Raw genomic sequence first — 20,342 nt, forward strand, 5'->3', positions numbered from 1 at the left:
TGTAGTACCAAACAGTGACCGTTAGCTGTTTGTTGCCCTCTCCAAGTCCAGATTACACTGGGCTGCCTGGGCCAGAGCCACTGAGTATGGGGCCAGGATCAGCGCCAGTTGCCCTGGCGGGGGCAGCACACCCATCTGTAAGGTATGAAGGAAGGCATCATGGTCATCGTCCATCCCCACTTTGGTGAGGTTCCCTGGTACAGGAAAGGAAACACTCTTGCATGGTCTGCTGGGACTCCAGGAAGGCACAGATGTGGCAATGTCTGCTGCTTCTGAGACAAAAGTTTCCTCAGCAGTTGCTGCTGGTGTATGGTCTGAATTTGCTGCTGGGGGCTCCACTGCTGCAGAAACTACTGTTGGAATTGATCTTGCTAGGCAGCTTGCTGCTGCTGCTGCTTTATTCTGCTAACCACTTATATACTGTCCCAGTTCCATCTTGCACGGAGCAGCCAAGCAGTATACTCTTTAAGGCTTTTATTTACACCCTTGTATCAGGTATGGTGATGCCAGCATTCTCCATCATTTGTGCAAGGCAGGAGGCCCAGCCCATTCTTCTGGTCTTTACACTGTCCTCCTCGCCCTCCAACTCCCACCTCTCCTGGCAGATTCCTATGGGGGATTCCTGGAGCAAACAGAGTTCCCTTTCCCCAGTTATGGGAAAGGGGAGTCCATGGGATAATAAAAGGAAGCAAGGGTGACTTGGTACTCAGGCTGTCTTCCAGAGTCAAAGAGGTTATTTAAAATAAACATGCACTGGAAACCAAAAGAAGTGGCAACTACAGTTATTCATTCTCTCATTTCTATTTCTATTTGCATGCCTTGCAGCAACAGTGCATCTTCAGGAGCATTTAAATAGGAATTGGGGGGCAATCTGGAAAAATAGGATGAAGAGGATGTTTCAGGCGTATGGGATAACACAGACAAAGGTAAAAATGTGTGTGTGGGAAGTGGAACAGAAACTAGTGGCCTAAATGTTTTTCAGATGTTGTTATACATACATAAGCACATGCCTACATACATGCAAAAGCAATATATTTATCATGAAACAAAACTGCCACACACCTTTCTAGACTCTCTTTCTTTTTGGTTTTCTTACTGCGTCTAACCATTCGGCTCCTGTAGCTATTCCTCCTGGCTGGGCCTGTTTTGATTGAAGTGTTCTCGAAGGGTGTTGTAGTAATTGACACTTTGTTTCCACTCTGCCAAAATCATCAGAATATTTCAGAGTGAGAAATACAGAACCACTTTCCTATACATGAGAAGTTCCATTACACTGCGAACACAGGAAAACACAACTCCATCTTAGGACTAGGAGCCAACAGCATATGTAAGCATTCTATATACTTATGAATCAATCACGCTGTAGGGTGTAGTCGCCAGAAACCAAAATATGCACACATTGATAGGTTACCGTATTCACAACTTACACATTCAAATCAGTTATTTTCTGTTAAACATGAGCAAACAAATTATCAGTCAAGCTTTTGTGAAAGTAGTCTCCCGGTGACGGAGTCAACACTTACAAGTTTCCTGCATGCTCAGACCCATAATTTTAAGGCCTAGTGTAAACTTTTAATTATTCTGAATGAGACCTTGGGCTGGCAAAAATTGCAAATTGTGAAAGAATTTAATTACAATTTTATATGAAGCGGGTCTTTGCCCACAAAAGCTTATGCTCCAAAATGTGTGTGAGTCTATCAGGTGCCACAGGACTTCTTGTTCGCATAAACTTTTACGTTATCCAGTTGTCTTGAATAAAATTCTTTAGTGAACTCTCTCTTTCAAGGAACCCACTGCTGCAGCTGTGAAACTGAGCTGGAGAACCCACCTCTACGTCAGCGCCAAACAAGCAGCAGCAAAGATGTTTATACACATTTGCCATTTACATAAGCAATGACTAGTTATTTTAAGCTAAAAGCTTATCAGAATTGTTTAACTGAACTGCCATGGGCTTATAATTGCATTTTATTATAAACCTGACTGGAAATAAATAAGAACCTATAGATCTCTATGTTAATACCAAAACCACATGGTAGGAGTAGTATAGAATTAGGATAAAAATTTCCTTTTGTAATAAGACTTTGATAATCAAATATATTAATCCAAAGTCTGGCGTTTTGTTTGAATTTGCATCATCACATGCTGAATTACTCCTAAGAATATTGTGAATACCATCAGCTGATCATTTTTTCTTTCATTTCTGTAATTTCTTATCAGCTTCAAAAAAATCCTAATTTGGCTAATAAAATTCATATTCAGGCTAATTCTTTAGACCAAGAAACACGGATCCAAAGTACAGTGAGAAACCTATAATAAGTAACTGGCTTCATAAAATTATTTAACCAGTGGCATTTTTATAACATTTCTTTCTCACATAATTTATTAATTTCAGAGTTCCTCTGGCTCCACAGAGGAGACAAAATTTCTAAGAAAAAAATATATTTTGATCTTTTTATTATCTCTATTATTCTGTTACAAATGCATTGCTTCCTAATCCAGTTTTATGACTGACTATTCATTTCACCAGGCAAAGTTGTTCATACAACACCATGAAATTATTAATAATGTAAGCAGCAAATGTACTGCTGTCAAAAATAATGCTGATCTACTTTTGGTCTATACGGCAAATATGATAGAAGAACTGCAATATAATGAGTTACACTGAAGCAATGTGCAAGAGGATATTGAACACTGAAAAAGTTAACCATGTTGTGAAGCCTTTAGGGAAAAAGGAATATAAAAAGATATAAAGCAAGCCCTAGTCTGTGTTTGCAGAACCCCAATTGAGCTGTCTGCAGGTACAAGGGTCTGTCCATATGGATCCAACTGCAGGATCAGAGCCTCAGATGGTATACCGGAATATATGGGCAAATCTACTTTTGAGACTTAATGATCCCCACTTTTCTTTCTTAATCTTAAAAAACAGGAGATTTTTGTTATTTAATTGCTTTCTTTTGGAGTTCTCTCTACAGGTTCCATTTTTAAATGGGCACATTCTAAGCAGAACTATGATGTATAGCACACACACACACGCACACACAAATACACCCTATGAATCAAAAGAAACTGTAATTAATTACATTAAAGGAACTATGCTTTCCTATTTCCCCAGTACATTATCTTCACTTTTGAAGGAGCTGGGATGCTGAATGTGAATATGTTAGTATCCTGAAAGTACTCCTACCTACCTGCTACATCAGTAGCAGCCTCGAGTGACTTACTTTACTTAAACCTTTGTACTCCCAGTGGAGCACAGGTCATCTACAAGTGTCCTCCACTTCACTGTCTCAAGAAAAAACTTCTAGATGACTCCAGGCGTACCCCAGTTGTTGTCCTGCAGCATGGGTGTCCAACCTTTTGGCTTGCCTGGGCCGCACCGAGTGAAGAGGAATTGTCTTGGGCCACATATAAAATATGTAATATAGTTAATGTACATAAATCACGTAATAATGTTAAAAGTTTACGATCTTGTGGGGCTGCATTACTAGCTGTCTAGGGTTGCATGCAGCCCCTTCAGTCTCAGCAGACCATCTCCATATTTTCCAAGGTTTTCCTCTTTTGTGTTTTACTTGCGGGTTCTATTTGAGGGCTTGAAGGAATATGCTGGTTGATGGTTTTCTGAGAGCATGGCCTAGCCATCCCCACTTTCTTCTCTTGATTTGAACATCAAGTGGTTCTTGTCCTGCTCTGTTCCAAAGCTCCTCATTTGTGACAAAGTCTTGCCATTTCATGCAAAGGATTTCCCTCAGGCATCTGTTTATGTATGTCTGTAACTCACAATTTGAAGACTTGAGTATGCCTGGTATCGCATCCATACAAGAGCACATTCTTCATATTTGTGTTGAAGATCTGCAGTTTTGTCTTCACAGATATTGTCTGTGATCTCCATATGGGACAAAGAGTCTCAAATGCAGCTGTTGCTTTGCATATCTTGGCATTGATATCCTTGTCTGTTCCTCCATCTCTGCCCATAATACTCCCCAAGTAGGTGAAGTGCTCCCCATCTTCCAGGCCATCCCCTCCCAGTCTAATGGCAGTGTTGCTATATTGTTTGATCCTCATTGTCTTGGTCCCTCCATTGTTAATGCTCAATCCAGCCACTGAGGCAGTTTTGTCTAGTGTTGCAACCTTTAATTCCATGCTTTCATGTTGATATGAAAGGAGGGCAACATCGTCAGCAAAAATCAATGTCCTCTAGCTATTTGAAAAGTGTCCACCGACTGCCTTATTGATGGCCATCTGTTGTTCTGCTCCTAATCCAGTCCACTGTGATCAAGAACAGGAAAGGTGACAATAGGCACTCTTGTCGTGCTCCTGAGAGTATGCTGAAGGATTCTGTCAAGACACCATTGTGAACAACTAGGCTTATCAAGGGTTTTATGTTGAATGGATCAGGTTAAAATTTTGGATGGGATGCCATGGTGTGGCAGCAGTTTCCACAAATTACCTGTATCAGTGCTGTCAGAGGCTTTTTCAAAGTCTATGAAGGTTATGTGCTGGGGGTGAGGTGGGAGAAGAGTTCTACTCAAGCAGCTGTTCTATGATCAAGTGCTAGCATAGAAATCAAAGGCACGGGGGTGCTTACGGATTCGGTGGCTTTTTCCAGATCTGTCAAACTATCAGTTTAGGATCTGTACAGGCACTAAATGTTCTGATAACAACTCAACTTGGAATGAAAGGGCTACATAAGCCAGACAGGTAGGGTGTAAAATATGAATGAAAATACCATGCTGGTCACAAAAAATATCACTGTACCTTCAGCAACAGCTCTATGACTTCAGTGTGAACAAGCCCATGAACTGGCTCTCCATTGATGTGTGTGATCAGATCCCCAGCCTTTAGGCCTGCTTGATAAGCTGGGCTTCCCTCTTCCACGTTCTGGAGTTAAGGGAGAGAGAGAATTCTTTGAACAAAACAGAGTGGTGGTAATCCTCCTCCTTCCAAACAGTGCTCTGTTTTATGAACTAATTATCTGTACACAAACTTTAGACTTTCAAACAGTAGAATACATTGAAATAGCCTGGTGGATTTATGCAGGACCAGAAAGAGGAATTCAGACAGTCCATGCCATCTTTAAATATTCATTTGTGTCCAAGTTTTATAGCTCACATTGCTACAACATCCACTGAAATCATTTCACTGACTTCAGTGGGTTATATTATTCCTGGCCTGAGTTGTTTCGGTTTTTTTTGTCTTTTTTTTTAAAAAAAGCCTGAGTGACTCACTTGCTAACACTGAGAATTCAGATGCAGAACCAGATTTTCAATGTCAAAGTTCAGGAAAGCTCAAGTTTAAGATATTTACTTGAAACCACAATAATAAATGATAATTATTTGCATATACAGATCAAGACTCAAGTTTCTATACATGCCTTCTTCCTCCCTCACAGAAGAAAAAAGTTCAGGAAGGTTTATATCTGGTATGGACATATCAAATCACTGAATCCAAATGGTGAGGGATGGAAACTTTGTGAAGAGCATGCTGCTGTATCTGTACTGCATCTATTTGCAAAGTTAAACATTGCAATAATCTAAAATAAGGAATGAGACAACAAGTGCCATTCAATTTAAAAACTCCAGCAAAATTTCTCTCAAAATCTTTTAGTTAATTTATTTTTCCAAGAAAGTGAATGTCAATGAATTAGGAGCAACCAATATCCCATCCTTTGACTAGTTCAGTAGTGACCAGAAGAGAGTATATAACCCAGAAGTAAATACTCATATTTAAGTTATTCTAATTGTGGCTATTACAATAAACTACACACACGTGCATTGACATGCACTGAATTCAACTAGTTATATAAACAAACTGTGTATGTAATTACCTTATATAACTAATACATCTTAAGCAAGCAACACACAAATTGTCATGGGATGTCATGATTCACTGTATTGAAGATCAAGCTGAACTTCAACCAGCATTTAAGACTTATTTAAAATAACAAAAGACCTCATGTGAATCAGAGATTACAAGGGTTTCATGGTGGTCTTCTGCACAAGCACGAATAGAATTTAAGAAAATAATTTGTCAGATTGCCTGACACTCTTTAAATAAGGACAACATGCAAGTGGACATCCTATCTACGAAATATCCTTGACAAACTGGAGGACTGGACTAAAAGATATCTGACAAGGTTCAGCAAGGACAGATGAATCCCAGGAATCCCAGGCTGGGGACCTGGCTAAGCAGCAGTTTGGCAGAAAACCACTTGGAGAAGTGATTATTCCCCCTAATTAGGCACTGGTGAGGCCACATCTGGAATAGTGTGTCTAATTCTGGGCTCTCCATTACAGAAAGAATGTGGTCTCACTGGAGAGAGCCTGCAGAGGGCAACAAAATGACTAGGGAGCTGGAACACATGATTTATGAGGATAGGCTGAGTGATTTTGGCTTATTTAGTCTATAGAAGAGTGAAGGGTGATTTGAGAGTAGTCTTCAACTACCTGAAAGGAGATTCTTAAGAGGAGGGAGAGAAGCTGCTTTCAGTCATGACAAATCACACAAGGAGGAACAATGGTTGCAAATTGCAGTGTAGGAGGTTGAAGCTGGATATTTAAAAAAAAAAAAAAAACCAAAAAAAAAACCGCACCACTATTTCTTTAGGAGGATGGTGAAGCACTGGACTGGGTTACCTATGGATCTGGTGGAATCTCCATCCCTAGAGGTTTTAAATCTGGCTTGACAAAGCCCTGACTGGGATGATTTAGTTGGGATTGCTCCTGCTTTTAGCAGGGGGTTGGACTCAATGACCTTCTGATCGCTCTTCCAATCCTACAATTCTGTTCGATGAGCTGATTCAACCTGGAAAGGATTTTAACTGCAAATACATCAGCTTCATACTTTCTGCTGTGAGAACTGTTGAGGGAAATTTTATTCTTACCCAAACAATATGGTGCACTGTGTAGATATCACTATCACCCACATAGACTCTGATTGCTCGGATTGTGAAACCATACTTTTTTCCTGAACTGTGAATTAATATAGGTTGATGAGGGGTTGCAGAAGCAACTGAAGAATCACGGCTAGGGGAAGAATCTCTGGAGGATGAAAGATCTGAAGAAAGGGAATGTGGGGACATAGGACTTCCCAAAGGAGAAACACCAAACACATCTGAAACAGATAAAGTTCCTCTTAGAACACATTCAGATTGTATACCAACATACCAGATCAAAACAATGACAATTTTAACTTTAGTAAACTGGATAAAGATTTATAGCATAAAGAGAGACATTTAATGATGCATACATTGTTAAGAACAAAACACTTCACTTTTATGATCAATATTAAAATGACACCCAGATTATTTCCAATATATTTATAAAGTCTATCTTATTTAGCTTTTATAACACATCACCAGACGTTTGAAATTATAATCTATTCTCGGAACAGATTTTTTTCTTCTACCAAATGTACAGTTTTGTTTCTGACTGACTCTTTCAACTCTCAAGATGGACTGTTTGGTTTTTTTTTTAAATAAATGGGGAAAAAAATGATTCAAGAAAGACTTTGTTTAGAAAAATAAGTCCTGAGTCTATTTCCCAACACATAGAAGGACTGCCATGAACTTTGACAACAAATTTATCACGATGACTTGTGGACCCAGAACAACAGAACCGTCTACTAGCAAAAAAGACTCATGGAACTGGATTTTAGGTAACTTTTCTGATTATCCCAAGTTAAGTTTGCAACATTGTAATCAAAACCATTAATTTTAGTTTCTACTTAAAAGAACAAGTTGACATTGCCACAGCAAACCACTACCATTTTTGTCCTGATAGGTTAAGTAGTAAGGCCATATATTTAGGTTTTGTCAGTATAACAATGCTGTGTAGCGGTGCAATTTTATGGCAACAGATGGCTGACAAAAGCCCTAGGATAGACACAGATCTACTGTGATAAAAATGCTTTTGCTAGCACAGATTATTTGCTCAAGAACTTGTACAAGCTTGAAAAAAATCAAGCTGCATCCACACTAGGAGGAGTTTGTTTTATAACTACATTGACAAAACTTCTAAAGTACATTATGCCTAAACTTTGAATACAGTGTGATTTCATTGCCATTTAAAATTAAAGAAACTTGATTTAACGCTTTTGAGTAGTAACAATTCAATCTGCAGCATCTTTAAACTATTAAACCCCTCTTGCATCAGGTGTTACGAGATGTCCAATATAAAATTACTTGCAACTGAGTGCTAACATAGGGCGACCACCTGTCCCATATTTGGGACACCAAAAAGGTGTACCTACTTATTTTTTAAAAGGGACTAATTGTCCTGTATTTGGGCCTTCTCTGCCAGCAGCTGAGGGCCAGAGAGCATTAGATCGCTTCCCTGAGCCTTGGGGAAGTGGGGGGAGCGTGGGTAGCTTCTGCATCCCTGCTGCTTCCCGCGGCTCTGGGGGAGAGCCGGCGGCTGGCACTTCCCTGGGAGTACTGGGGATTGCCACCTCCTTCCCAGTTCCCCAGAGCTTGGTGGAGCTGGGAGGAGCTGCCCCTCCCTGTATTTGGGAGAGGGAGATATGGTCGTCCTGTGCTAACTGGATGTGTAAATTACCTGATCATTGCCTCTCTGCCTTCTGTAACGTCTAATCGAATGTGCCCAAATAGTGCCGATTATATGAACTCCTCAAAAAAGAAAATCTGAACAAAGACCAGTGGGTGGAACAGGCAAATAGAGAAAGACGACATGAAGTGGTGCATGGGAACCCTTTGCAGTGAAGGTGGGTGGCTTTTTGCCTCCCCTCAGCATTTGTATTTAAGCACTGTGCTATCACACACAATTTTTTCCACACTGGTGCTCGAAAAGGGTGGGAGTTCTTTCTTTTATTTACACCCTTTGCCAGACTACGAGGACATCTTTTCTCCTACCTTAGGAGGCCATGCATAACATGTTTACCATATACACAACTCTCCACCGGTTTGACGACTAGGGCCCCCTGCTGCAGCTATTGTCAAATCCATCTCTTCACTTGTACAGCAAGTGCAGCTGTTTGATTACCAGACTAACAGATATTCAGATATCACGCTTGATATACTGAGCTGAAACGGGCACGTATCCAGGCTGAAAGCAGAGATCCAGTCCTACTTGTGAAAAATCTCCCCCTTAAAGTACAGGGCTAGCCCCAGCTTGAATTTGGCCTATTACACAGAGAGGGACCAACTGTGAAATTCTGATCTGGATCCTGGAGAGCTTCAGATCAGCTTTAACTTTTAATCTAGTATAAAGACAAAATATACACTTTTAGAATACACTTTAGTTTACTTCCTGGAGTATGAAGGAAAGAAAACAAGATCGAAACATGGAATGCTCCACTGATTGACCTTTGAGAATAACCATAGGCTTGTAGGTAAACAAGAGAAATAAAGGAAATTTCATCTTGGATTCAAGAAATCTTGTATTTAGATCATGTTTCACATAGATTATGCACAAGTCACAAAATGTCATGCTAATAGATTTATCTCTACCTCCTGGAATCATGAGAGACAGAGCACTGGCAGACAGGGACTTTGTGACTTTTCCAGATATTTTCTTTTTTTCTGTGCTTTCTAATCGCTGACGAGCCATATGAGAAGCAGGTTCGCTGGATGGCTTTGAGGAATTATCTGCACTGTCCACACTCTCGCTTCTTCCATTCATCTGATCTAAGTGCTCTGAAAAACTGCCAACTGTACAAAGAAGAAGGGATAAACACATTGAGGGAAACTGGGGGTCAGGAGAGAAAAACAATACAGTAGCAAGGTGGGAATATGTATTTTTATCCACAAGTTCACACAGTATTAGGGGCAAAATAAAAATGACAGCAAAGAATTACAGGTTTTTACAAAGGTCAACAGGGTAAGGTGAACAGGGTAAGGTAAAGTAATAGCTGACATGATTTCACTTCATTGACATACTTACATTTAAATAAAATGTGAAGCATGTTGGTAGCATGGACGGGACTTAACTGGGCAGGTATTCTACATGTAGGACTCCAACTAAGGTCAATGGGAGATGAGTGTGGGTCTGCTCAGATTTTCCAACAACAAAAGAAAAACACGCCCAAGGGAAGTAGTAAAGCACCAAGGAAGATTCCATTTCTAAATTTTGAATGGGTGGATGGGTTGGGCGTTTAAACAAAGTACGGGGAGTACAACAGTTGCCAATATAAGACTCAAAGGCACAGTGATTACTTGGTTATTTATGATAGCATCATTCTTTCTATCTCAGATACTACTGACTGTGCAGAGAGGATATTGCCACTTAAAACAATAAACAAACCTTGCACTAGCTGATCCATCTGCAAAAACACCTGCTCACACGTACGGTGGTGGATGCAAGAGAATTCAGTCACTTTCTGGGATGGACACTTAGAAAAGCTCAAATATTCACAAAGAATATCCCTGCTCTGACAGTTTGTAGAGCAAATAAAAATATATTCTCTAATTTAAATGACAAGTGCATATCTTAAAGTCACAAGGGCCTGACAAAATGCATCCTAAAATACTCAAGGAGCTGACACTGAGGAGCTATCTGCACCATTAGCTATGTCTCTGAAAAGTCATAAAAGACAGGAAAGACTCCAGAAGATAGGAAAAGGGCAAATATAGTGCCCCACTATTTTAAAAAAAAAAAAGGGAGGGGGGCGGAACTATACAGGAAATTACAGGACAGTCATCTTAACTTCTGTGCAAGGAAAGATAACGGTGCAAATAGTTACAGACCTCATTTGGAAATATCTGGACAATAAAAAGGTGATTAAGCAACAGTCAGCATGGACTTGTCAAGAACAAATCACATCAGTCCCCCACGGTAGCTTTCTCTGACAGTGCAACAAACCTTGCGGACAAGAGAAAAGAGGTAGATGGGGTATAGCTAGACTTTTGTAAAGCACCTGATACAGTCATAGAATCATACAACACTAGAACTGGAAGGGACCTCGAGAGGTCATAATGTCCAGTCCCCTGCCCTCATGGCAGGACCAAACATCACCTGGACCATCCCTGATAGATGTCTGTCTCACTGACTCTTAAATATCTCCAGTGATGGAGATACTACAACCTCCCTACACAATTTATTCCAATGTTTAATCACCCTAACATTTTGAAAGTTTTTTCCTATTGTCCAACCTAACCCCCCTTTGCTGCAGAGTTTAAGCCCACTGCTTCTTGTCCTACCCTCAGAGGCCAAGGAGAACAATTTTTCTCTCTCATCCTTGTAACCCTCCTTTAGGCACTTGGAAATCACTATCATGTTTCCTCTAAGTCTTCTCTTTTCTAAACTAAACAAGCCCAGTTCTTTCAGTCTTACCTCATAGCTCATGTTCTCTAGGCCTTTAATCATTCCTATTGTTCTTCTCTGGACCTTCTCCAATTTTCCCACATCTTTCTTGAAATGTAGTGCCTGAACAGGACATAATACTCCAATGGAGGCCTAATCAGCGCTAAGTGGAGCAGAAAAATGACTTCTCGTGTTTTGCTCGCAAGGTGGTTTTTTACCATACTTTCCATATTTAATGTGCAGCGGTATAGCTTGCTTTTGGGCTCTTAAAAGTGCCCCTTTGAAAAACTGCCCACTTTAGTTGTTTTTCCTCTTAGTCTTGCTTCACATGGGACCTTACCTACCAGCTCTGAATTTACCAAAATCTGCCTTCCTGAAATCCATTGTCTCTATTAGTTTCACAGTCTCATACAGTCTCATGTGACTTTATAAACAAATCAGGGAAATATAACCCAGACAGGGCTATTATAAAGGTGCGTGCAAAACTAATTGAATAACCATTCCCCGAGAGTGATCACTAGTTCACAGTCATGCTGGCAGGGCATAATAAGTGGGGTTCTGCACGGATCAGTTCTGGGACAGGTTCTGTTCAATATCTTCATCAATGACTTAGATAATGGCATACAGAATATGCTTATAAAGTTTGTGGATGATGCTAAACTGAGCGGGACTGCAAGTGTTTTGGAGGATAGGATTTTAATTCAAAATGAACTGAACAAACTGGAGAAATAGTCTGCGATAAACCGGATGAAATTCAGTAAGGACAAGTGCAAAGTACTTCACTTAGGAAGGAACAAACAGTTGCAAACATACAAAATGGGAAATTACTGTCTAGGATGAGATACTGCAGAAGTGGATCTAGGAATCATAATGGACCACAAGCTTAATAAGAATCAACAGTGTGACACTCCTGCAAAAAAGCATTATTATTCTGGGATGCATTAAAAGGACTGTTAAACAAAACATGAGAAGTTAATTCTTCCATTCTACTCTGTGCTGATTATGCCTCAAGTGGAGCACTATGTCCAATTCTGGGTGCCACATTTCGGGAAGGATGTGGACAAATTAGAGAAAGTCCAGAGTAAAGCAGTTAAAATTATTATAGGTCTAGAAAACATGACCTGTGAGGGAAAATTCAAAGTACTGTGTTTGTTTATTCTGGAAAACAGAAGGCTGAGAGGGGCCATGATATCAGCTTTCCAGTACTTAAAAGGAGGAGAGAGAAAAATTGTTTTCGTTAACCTCTGATGATAGGACACGAAGCAATGGGCTTAAATTGCAGCAAGGGAGGATTAGGTTGGATATTAGAAAAAACTTCCTGTCAAGGTGGTTAAATACTGGAATACGTTGCCTAGGGAGGTTGTGGAATCTCTATCATACAAAATTTTTAAGAGACAGCAGACAAAAACCTCCCACAGGGATTGTTTTAATTCAGCCATGAGTGCTGGGGACTGGATTTACTGACCTCTCGAGGTTCCTTCTGGTTCTAATACTCTATCATACTATGGTTTAAAAAAAAAGTAGGCAAACAATTTTGATTTACATCTAGTATTGGTCTGTATATTACTACCACCAACCACATGCACACAGAACCTTATTTTTAACTTCTGTGATTTCTTCTCTTAAAACTTCTGAACCCATATTACAAGGAAAGAACAGGTAAAGGAGATCTCACACCAAGTAAGAAAACCTGAGAAAAACAGAGCTGAAACAACTAAAGAGAAATATATGTAGAAAAAATTGGTTTTCAGCAGGTAAATAGGAGTAGTAATTTGTGAATTTGTTGTGAACGGTTTAAGTGACTACAGAAGGAGGACACCAGATTGGACAGACTCAAGCAGGGAGCTGAGGAAGAGCTGGACAAGGCTTGGCAGCAGGAATATACAGTACTTTCAAACAATGTTCCATCTAATCTTTTCCATCCTTGTACAGAAAAAAATTTTTTTTTACATGCATCGAGGCATGTTTGAAGATTCACAACCAGTAGAAAAAAACCACAGCTGTGGGCCCTCTGCTCATCAGCTGGGGAGCATGTGACTCTCTCCTGAGCGGCCACACAACTTCCAGGGAATACTGCACTTGAGGGCTTTGGTGGCAAATGGAAGGAGGGAGACAGGAGCATAGTTAGACAGATAGATGCAAGGGAGGGAGTCTATCAGCTTTTTCTCTTTCCTGCAGCATAGTAAAGTTAAGATCCTCACCTGATAGTGTTGAGCTGCTGATGGTACTTGCTGGAGTAGTGACCTCAGGCTCATCCTGAGCAGCCTCCTCATTTAAAGCAGCAGCCTTTTCTTGCTCCTGCCGGGATCCTCCTGAGCAGGTGGCTTCATCTTGATCCCCCTCAGAGGATATGGCCAATTTCGGCAGGAAATCCGAACTATGTCTCTGCCTGGTACTTTCAGTATCAGAGGAGTTGGATGTAGATAGCTGTTGCCTGAATTTAAAACGGCATTTATATAAATTGTGCTTAATGATACTTTTAAAGTGGAGGCCAGTTGTAGTGGACCTGACTGGCTACTAAACAATCACTAATGAATGGCTGGCAGCTTGAATTTGAGCTTTCACTGACAGCTGTTTGTACTCACATTTCAGAATATTCGGAACTCCAGCTCAAAGACTCCACAGATGGCAATGTCACATTTTTTGCTTTTTCTGCCGTATCTTCCTTTTCTTCACCTTGATTTCGAGTTACTTGATCTATGCTACTAAAAACCTATTATAGAAAAAAAATTACATTATTAACATACATTTGAAACAAACTGAGTTTCAGAAAAACATCTAATATAGGGCCCTAGGTGTTCTAAATATTTGTGCATTGCCTTGGCGTTTAAAAGGACTGAGATGGTTTAGGTTTAAATTCTGTGAGTCTGTGTTCTTGAAATGCCTTTCAATTTTATTTGCTTGGTGCCTCAGCTACAGGGTCATGAATAACATCTTTTAGTTATGAATCCATCAGTTTTCTCTCCCCACTTCTCTGTGTGAACTCCAAGTTTCCAAACAAAATCCATAGATGCTCTTGGGCTTTTAGGTCAAAGGATCAATGTACATTCTTAGATTACTTCTAAACCATAAAGTCAATCAAAAAGAACAACCCTCCAAGCTAGTGATTTAATAGCCACCAATCTGGAGTGGGAAGCAGAAAAAATGAATTGGAATCAACTGTGAAGATGAGAATAAATTACTTGGCTAAAAGATTTAGGGAAAAAAAAAATCCCTGTTATAAAAAGTCAGTTGCTCAGCTGGCAAACTGCATATTGAGAGTGTCTACAGTTGTGTGTTCTACAGCCTTTAAGCCATAGCCAGAGACACAGACAATGACATATGGGCAAGTTTCAGGATATCCAGCTACTCCTGTAGGTTAACTTCTTACAAAATGATGAAAAAACACCTCTTAAGAGGAGATTAAGAACTCAATCAGTCCTCTCTCTTTGAATTGGGTTCCTACTGCTAATTCCGGACAGAGTTCACATAGTAGGACAATGAGCTGCTGCAGTGACTTCTATCCCACTCCTCCAGTCTAGCATAGTTTCTATTGTATAGGGGTGTGTATACTTTAAAAATATGAACCAAGATGAACAGAATACAAATGTACATCTTCTTTCCCTTCACTGGCTTTGGATTTTAATGAAATTTTTTGGCAAAAACAGCAGTATCTGAAGAAGGTGCACAGTAAATATATTTTAAGGAAAGCTTTCGAAACTCAATGCCGGCCGTCATTTCAGATAAAAAGCCCATTATATAAGACATTCAATTCTCTAACCAATTATTGGTTGCTGTTTTTTCTTGCAGAACATCTCCAAACTCTGTCTGGTTTCCAATTTCCCACTATTGAACAGGTCCGAATCGTCTTTCATTTCATAACTGCAATCTCCTCTTTGAATTCCCAAGACTGCCTCATTCAAGCCACCCAGAATGTGCTCTAAAAATCTACACAACTAAGAAAACAAAAATTGAGGAGCAAGATAACCTAACCCATCCCAACCAATCGTTGTGCTTTTTTATTGTATCTACTACTTCACAGCTCTTCTCTGTATTACTGTTTCAATCAAATGATCATCTGGGAAAGATCCTTCTCTCTATAATTCTCTCTCAGACCCTTAGTAAACTGCTAGCACAAAATATATGAAAATTAGCTGGTGAAAAAGGCTGTCAGTATTTAACACAAAGTAAACTTCTGAATTTTATAGCATTGTTCAAAAATTACTTTCAATGATATTCTCTAGGGTTTTAGTGTTTTCACAAGTGCTGTACTAAATTTTGATTGGGTCTGTCCTGGTATCATCCCTCTTAAAATCCACATGATTGTTGAATAGGGGAATAACGTACCATATACACACAAAAGTAACACAAACATATACCAATAATTTACTTGCTTTTGAAAATCTATGTGAACATGACGAAAACTGCCTTATCTCCAGATTAAAGTCTTCATCATTTGTGTCATCCTCTTCTTCAGTTTCCATGTGGTGGTATTTCTCAGAACGAGCTACAAAGAAGGGGAAACATTATTTAAATGTATCGTGAAGACTCAGAATCCAAGGCTTAATTAAGCAAAATTTTATTTTTTAAAATAACTTTTCCTGAAATGGCAGACTGGCAGTCATAAGCTGCAGCTTCCACTGATTCTAATAAGCAGTATTTTCATACCAATCTGAGAAAAAAAGTAAACATCAATGATGATTAAGTAATTTTCCCTAAAAGTCAATCATATTTTTGTACAATACATACTATCAAAATAGCTTGTGTCATCCTCAGATTCCAGCTGTGGAATGAATTCTGCTTTCTGTCTCAGCAGACTATTCCAGTCTAAGGATCGAAAGAACTGGTGTTGCTTTACTTCATATGCACCACCTGGGGGAGCCAGAGAAAAACGTGTGTGATTTTTAAACAACATATTTCAGTTAATTCAAAGCTACAACCCTTGGTAAAAGAAAATGCTAATTAGCATGGAGAAGTACAGTGACCATTTCATGTCGAAGTTTAGTGAACTAGCTGCGTAATCATGGATAAATAGATTTCTTCAGCATCTTTTTGTGCATTGACATGTCTGTACTATTGTGGTATTCCTATTATTCTGTGAGCTTTTCCATGACAAACTTGGTTTTACAGGTCCAATTACTACGTATGAAAAAAACGTATTGGGCTGAACCTGAGACTCATTGTTGCTGGCCAAGATGTACATTTCTTCAATATAAAGGTATATTTAGCAGCACTTTAAAACAAGGAGTGGATTGCTTTGATTTTATTATCCATTCATTGTAATAAGGTTCATCATTAAGAATCCTGTTTGGTATTTATGGAGTGTGAATATGCAGTTCCCCTGAAATATCTCCATAATTTAACTTACTGTGGATTAATGCACACTTATCATAAAGTGCTTTAAATATTTAAATAAATTCATCTATTTCTGATTAACAGCAGCCTCAAAACTGCATGGATTATCTGGAGGAGATTTTGCCTTTTTTCATGGTAATTTACTGACCACCATAACATTAAAATTATTTTAAAAAACTGAATGGAACAACGACAACAAAGCTCTTATCCTCTGTTGTACAGTAGGCTGTGTAACTATGAGAAATGCTGCAGGTAGTTAGTGCTTCAAAAGAATCAGTTGCTTCAGCAATTTTGAAACTAACATACCACATTTAAAAAAAACAACAACCACCAACCTGTAAAACAGACAACTGAATAATAAATAACCTGCAGGAATTTATGACCAACTTTACTTTTTTCAGTTCCTCATTTATTACTATTTTTAGCTCTAATTTTTTTTGATTTATGATTTTGTTAAGGATTTGAGCAGTACAATGTAGAAATAGTGAAATCCTAAGAAATACTGAAATCATTTTAAAGGCACACCAGCATTAATAAATGCAATAGTGTTAGAACTGAGTACAATCCTGACAGATTTGTTGGGTCTGCAGTATTATGCTATATACTATACAACACTATCCCAATATTTCTCAACTGGCTTGGTACCATTACAGCAAAGTATAATATTCTTGCAACCTAGCATGCCTTTTACAATAATTGAAAATAGCAGTATTAGTACTGGAAAATGGTGTAACTGTAGACAACAGATTGAAAAAACTGGACAACAGGGTTCTTTTAACCACGTTGGCTACCTTTACCTCATCAAAAATGGTCTGTCACACCGAGAAGTTTTAAGAAAGCAAGCATACAGTACCCTGTAGCATATAGTATTCACCTACACACTTCCTTAGGTTCAAGAGTGGCATTCAACAGGTATTTTAACCAAATTATGGCATATTCACACTGGGGCAAAAATTGTTACGAAAAACAGGATTTAAAAATAGATTTCATTGTCCTTGAGCTTGTCTTTTTTTATAATATATGGGCCTTCAAAAGGTTTCTCTCCGAGTATTTTTGGCATGAGATGATGCACTCTAAACAGGATCTAGCGGGCTGACTAGGGGAGAAGAGGGAAATGGTCTGCTGGAAAGGTGAACAGTATGGCCGTGTCTACATGGGCAGCTTCTGCAGACAAAACCGAGCTTTTGTTGACAAAACTCACCGAGCGTCTACACAGTTAAAGCGCCCTGTTAAGAGTTTAATCAACCAAACAGCTGTTCAGCTGGCAGCATTGTGCCTCTCCTCAGTCAGGTATAACGCCTCTGTCAATGGTGTTTTATCAACAGAGCGCTGGTTTAGACACTTCTGTCAACAACGAGGGCTTCCAGTTCCCCAGGCACCCCTGCTTGCAGAGTTTCTGGTCAGCCATTTTGTCGAGAGAGGGCTGGACAGTCTGGCTCCTCTCCATTGACATAGCAGTTTGCGCTTTCAATCTGCTTTTGTGTGTGGACGCAATCTGTCGACAGAAGTAATGCTGAGGTTTCTCGGTTGACAGAGGCCACCCATGTAGATGTAGCCTATCTGTATATTTGAGTCTGGGGTAAGGAAAAAGAGACCAAACTAATGACACAATGCCAGCTTATTGTTAGGTAAGGCTATATATATATATATATTTTTTTTTTTTTTTTAAAAAAGAGAGTGGTGATTTGGGTTCTCTGTGTGGTTTCTGAAGAAAGAGATTAGCCCAAACACATCTTCATAGAAGGTTTTAAAAAAACATCTAAAATAAATAAAATTAAAAAACCAAATTGGGTTTAATGTCAAGAAACTAGTCCAAACAGCATAAAATGGGAACTGCAAAAGCAAAATCTGTTTTTTTAAATTGCAATGGGCAAGAGTTCAGTGATTTAATACCACTGTTGATCTTGAAGCTATGTGCTTATTTTGTGCCATGTTTCAGTATTAATAAAATGTTCTTTTCCTTTTATTTTCTTTATGGACGTGTTTTAGAAAATCTATTTATTTCATTACAATCTGACCAATCCACTCCAATCTCTTGAGTAAATATGCAATTACATATTTTCATGGAGCATTATTCAGCCAGCTAAATGTGTATTATGTACACGAGGCTATCATTTGAAATGTGTGGCAGAGCAGTATTTTCCAGTGCCCCTGTGGGAGCCATCACATGGTAGCCGCTATTTTTGTGAGATGATTTAGACACTTTAAAAGCTTTGCTTTCGTTTTTAAATACCCCTCTGAGCTTCAAAGCGGCTGCAGGATTCTCCTTCTCAGATTGTCAACTCTTAAGAGACCAAGAACAGTTGAAGAAATAAACTAGAAAATAAATTGCGCAGATGTTACACTTGGAGACACTGACCATTACGGCACTTCGGAGGGAGAGAGCGTTTGAGGGGAGGGGACAGAGACTCTGCTAATAATGACTCAGTCTGTGCCTCATAGAATAGCAACTCTGGCAAAAACACATTTACTATGAACAATTAAGAGATAAAGTGATGGAGTCTACAATGACTATTATTTAAAAAACAAAACTAAAAATCATCCCATCAAGTGCAGAGCTGGCGCTGGCTCTTCAGACATCTATTTATAACAATGACTTATGTATAGCGTGGTACAAAACAGTTCTGCCTCAGGAGAAGCCACAGGAAGGAACTGTGATTACTAGCCTGCTCCATGGGGCTGTGATATGGGAGAGAGAGGAGAATTATTTGACATAGTTCTCAACTTAGCATTGCATACTTCACACTAACAAATGTGTTGGAGGTGGGTAAGAAAGCTGAGGAGTTTCACCTCTTTCCACACCCGAAGTCTGGGGAATTTAGTATGGCCACAAAGGCATGTTAGATGGCTCACAATCTTACGCCCCTACCTGGCTGTAGTAGGGTCAGTCAGAATGTTGTCCTTAATATTCATAAAAAAATGACAGTCCATAATAATGCACATCACTGAACATTTTCAAACTCTGGACAATGGCCCTGACTTTGGCAACAACTTTGTGACTACTGACCCTCTTCCAAACTTACATCAAAATAAGTCCCATACACAAATGAACTAACAATCAGATTTTAATATGTACTGCTGCATTATGGGGACTGAGCAGCTCTTATCTGCAGTCAACTTTGCATGTCAGTCTACATGTTAGCCTTGGTTGGCTTGCGAACTGCACTGATTGGGGCCAGAATGCCCACAGCGCAGTAGGGAGCAGCTTATCTTCATAGATTCTAAGAGACGAGATCATTGGGATCACCGAGTCTTACTGCCTGTACTAGCACACAACTTCCCCAGAACTCTCCTAGAGCAGACTTTCAGAAAAACATTCCACCTTGTTTTTACAATGGTCAGTGATGGAGAATTGACCACTGCTCTGCATTTGTTTCCTTAACTTCTCACGCTTTTGATTTTATTCTGCTTTTTACAGAGGTAGGAGAACTGAATAAGTAATAAAACAGTCTGAGATCCAACCTCAGGCTGTCATTTTTGAGTAATTAGTTCAAGCAGCAATCTTGTGCCCTGAAGCTGGTGGGGCTCATCGACCAGGCCACGGTATTTGTGGTCCATGAAGCAGCTCTTGTATGTTGACTGACTGCTCTCTATTTCTGCAACTAAGCTTTTTAACAGTCGTCATTTTCACGCGGTTAAAAACTGTACACACTTCAAGAGAAGTTTTTCTTTTATTTACTGAAACAAGATAAGAGATGAGACCAATTCTGTAAGACATGAACTGTACAAGATGACAACAGCGCATGTATTTGT

The 20,342-nt window shown here is 39.4% G+C and overlaps 1 protein-coding gene across 4 annotated transcripts in view; it reads right to left on the reverse strand.

The window, feature by feature from the left end:
- Positions 1-20,342, reverse strand: part of MAST4 (microtubule associated serine/threonine kinase family member 4) — a 403,649-nt gene that overhangs the window by 11,437 nt on the left and 371,870 nt on the right. For all 4 annotated transcript variants that reach the window (XM_074995485.1, XM_074995487.1, XM_074995488.1 and 1 more), the window contains 8 exons: positions 15,984-16,106; positions 15,629-15,741; positions 13,841-13,968; positions 13,457-13,689; positions 9,464-9,664; positions 6,881-7,110; positions 4,756-4,878; positions 1,063-1,199 (listed from right to left, as the gene is read on the reverse strand). In XM_074995485.1, the coding sequence (XP_074851586.1) occupies positions 1,063-1,199; positions 4,756-4,878; positions 6,881-7,110; positions 9,464-9,664; positions 13,457-13,689; positions 13,841-13,968; positions 15,629-15,741; positions 15,984-16,106 (1,288 nt within the window). The remainder of the gene's footprint in view (positions 1-1,062; positions 1,200-4,755; positions 4,879-6,880; positions 7,111-9,463; positions 9,665-13,456; positions 13,690-13,840; positions 13,969-15,628; positions 15,742-15,983; positions 16,107-20,342) is intronic.

The sequence above is a fragment of the Carettochelys insculpta genome, chromosome 5 (genome assembly GCF_033958435.1).
Source record: "Carettochelys insculpta isolate YL-2023 chromosome 5, ASM3395843v1, whole genome shotgun sequence".
Lineage (NCBI taxonomy): Eukaryota > Metazoa > Chordata > Testudines > Carettochelyidae > Carettochelys > Carettochelys insculpta.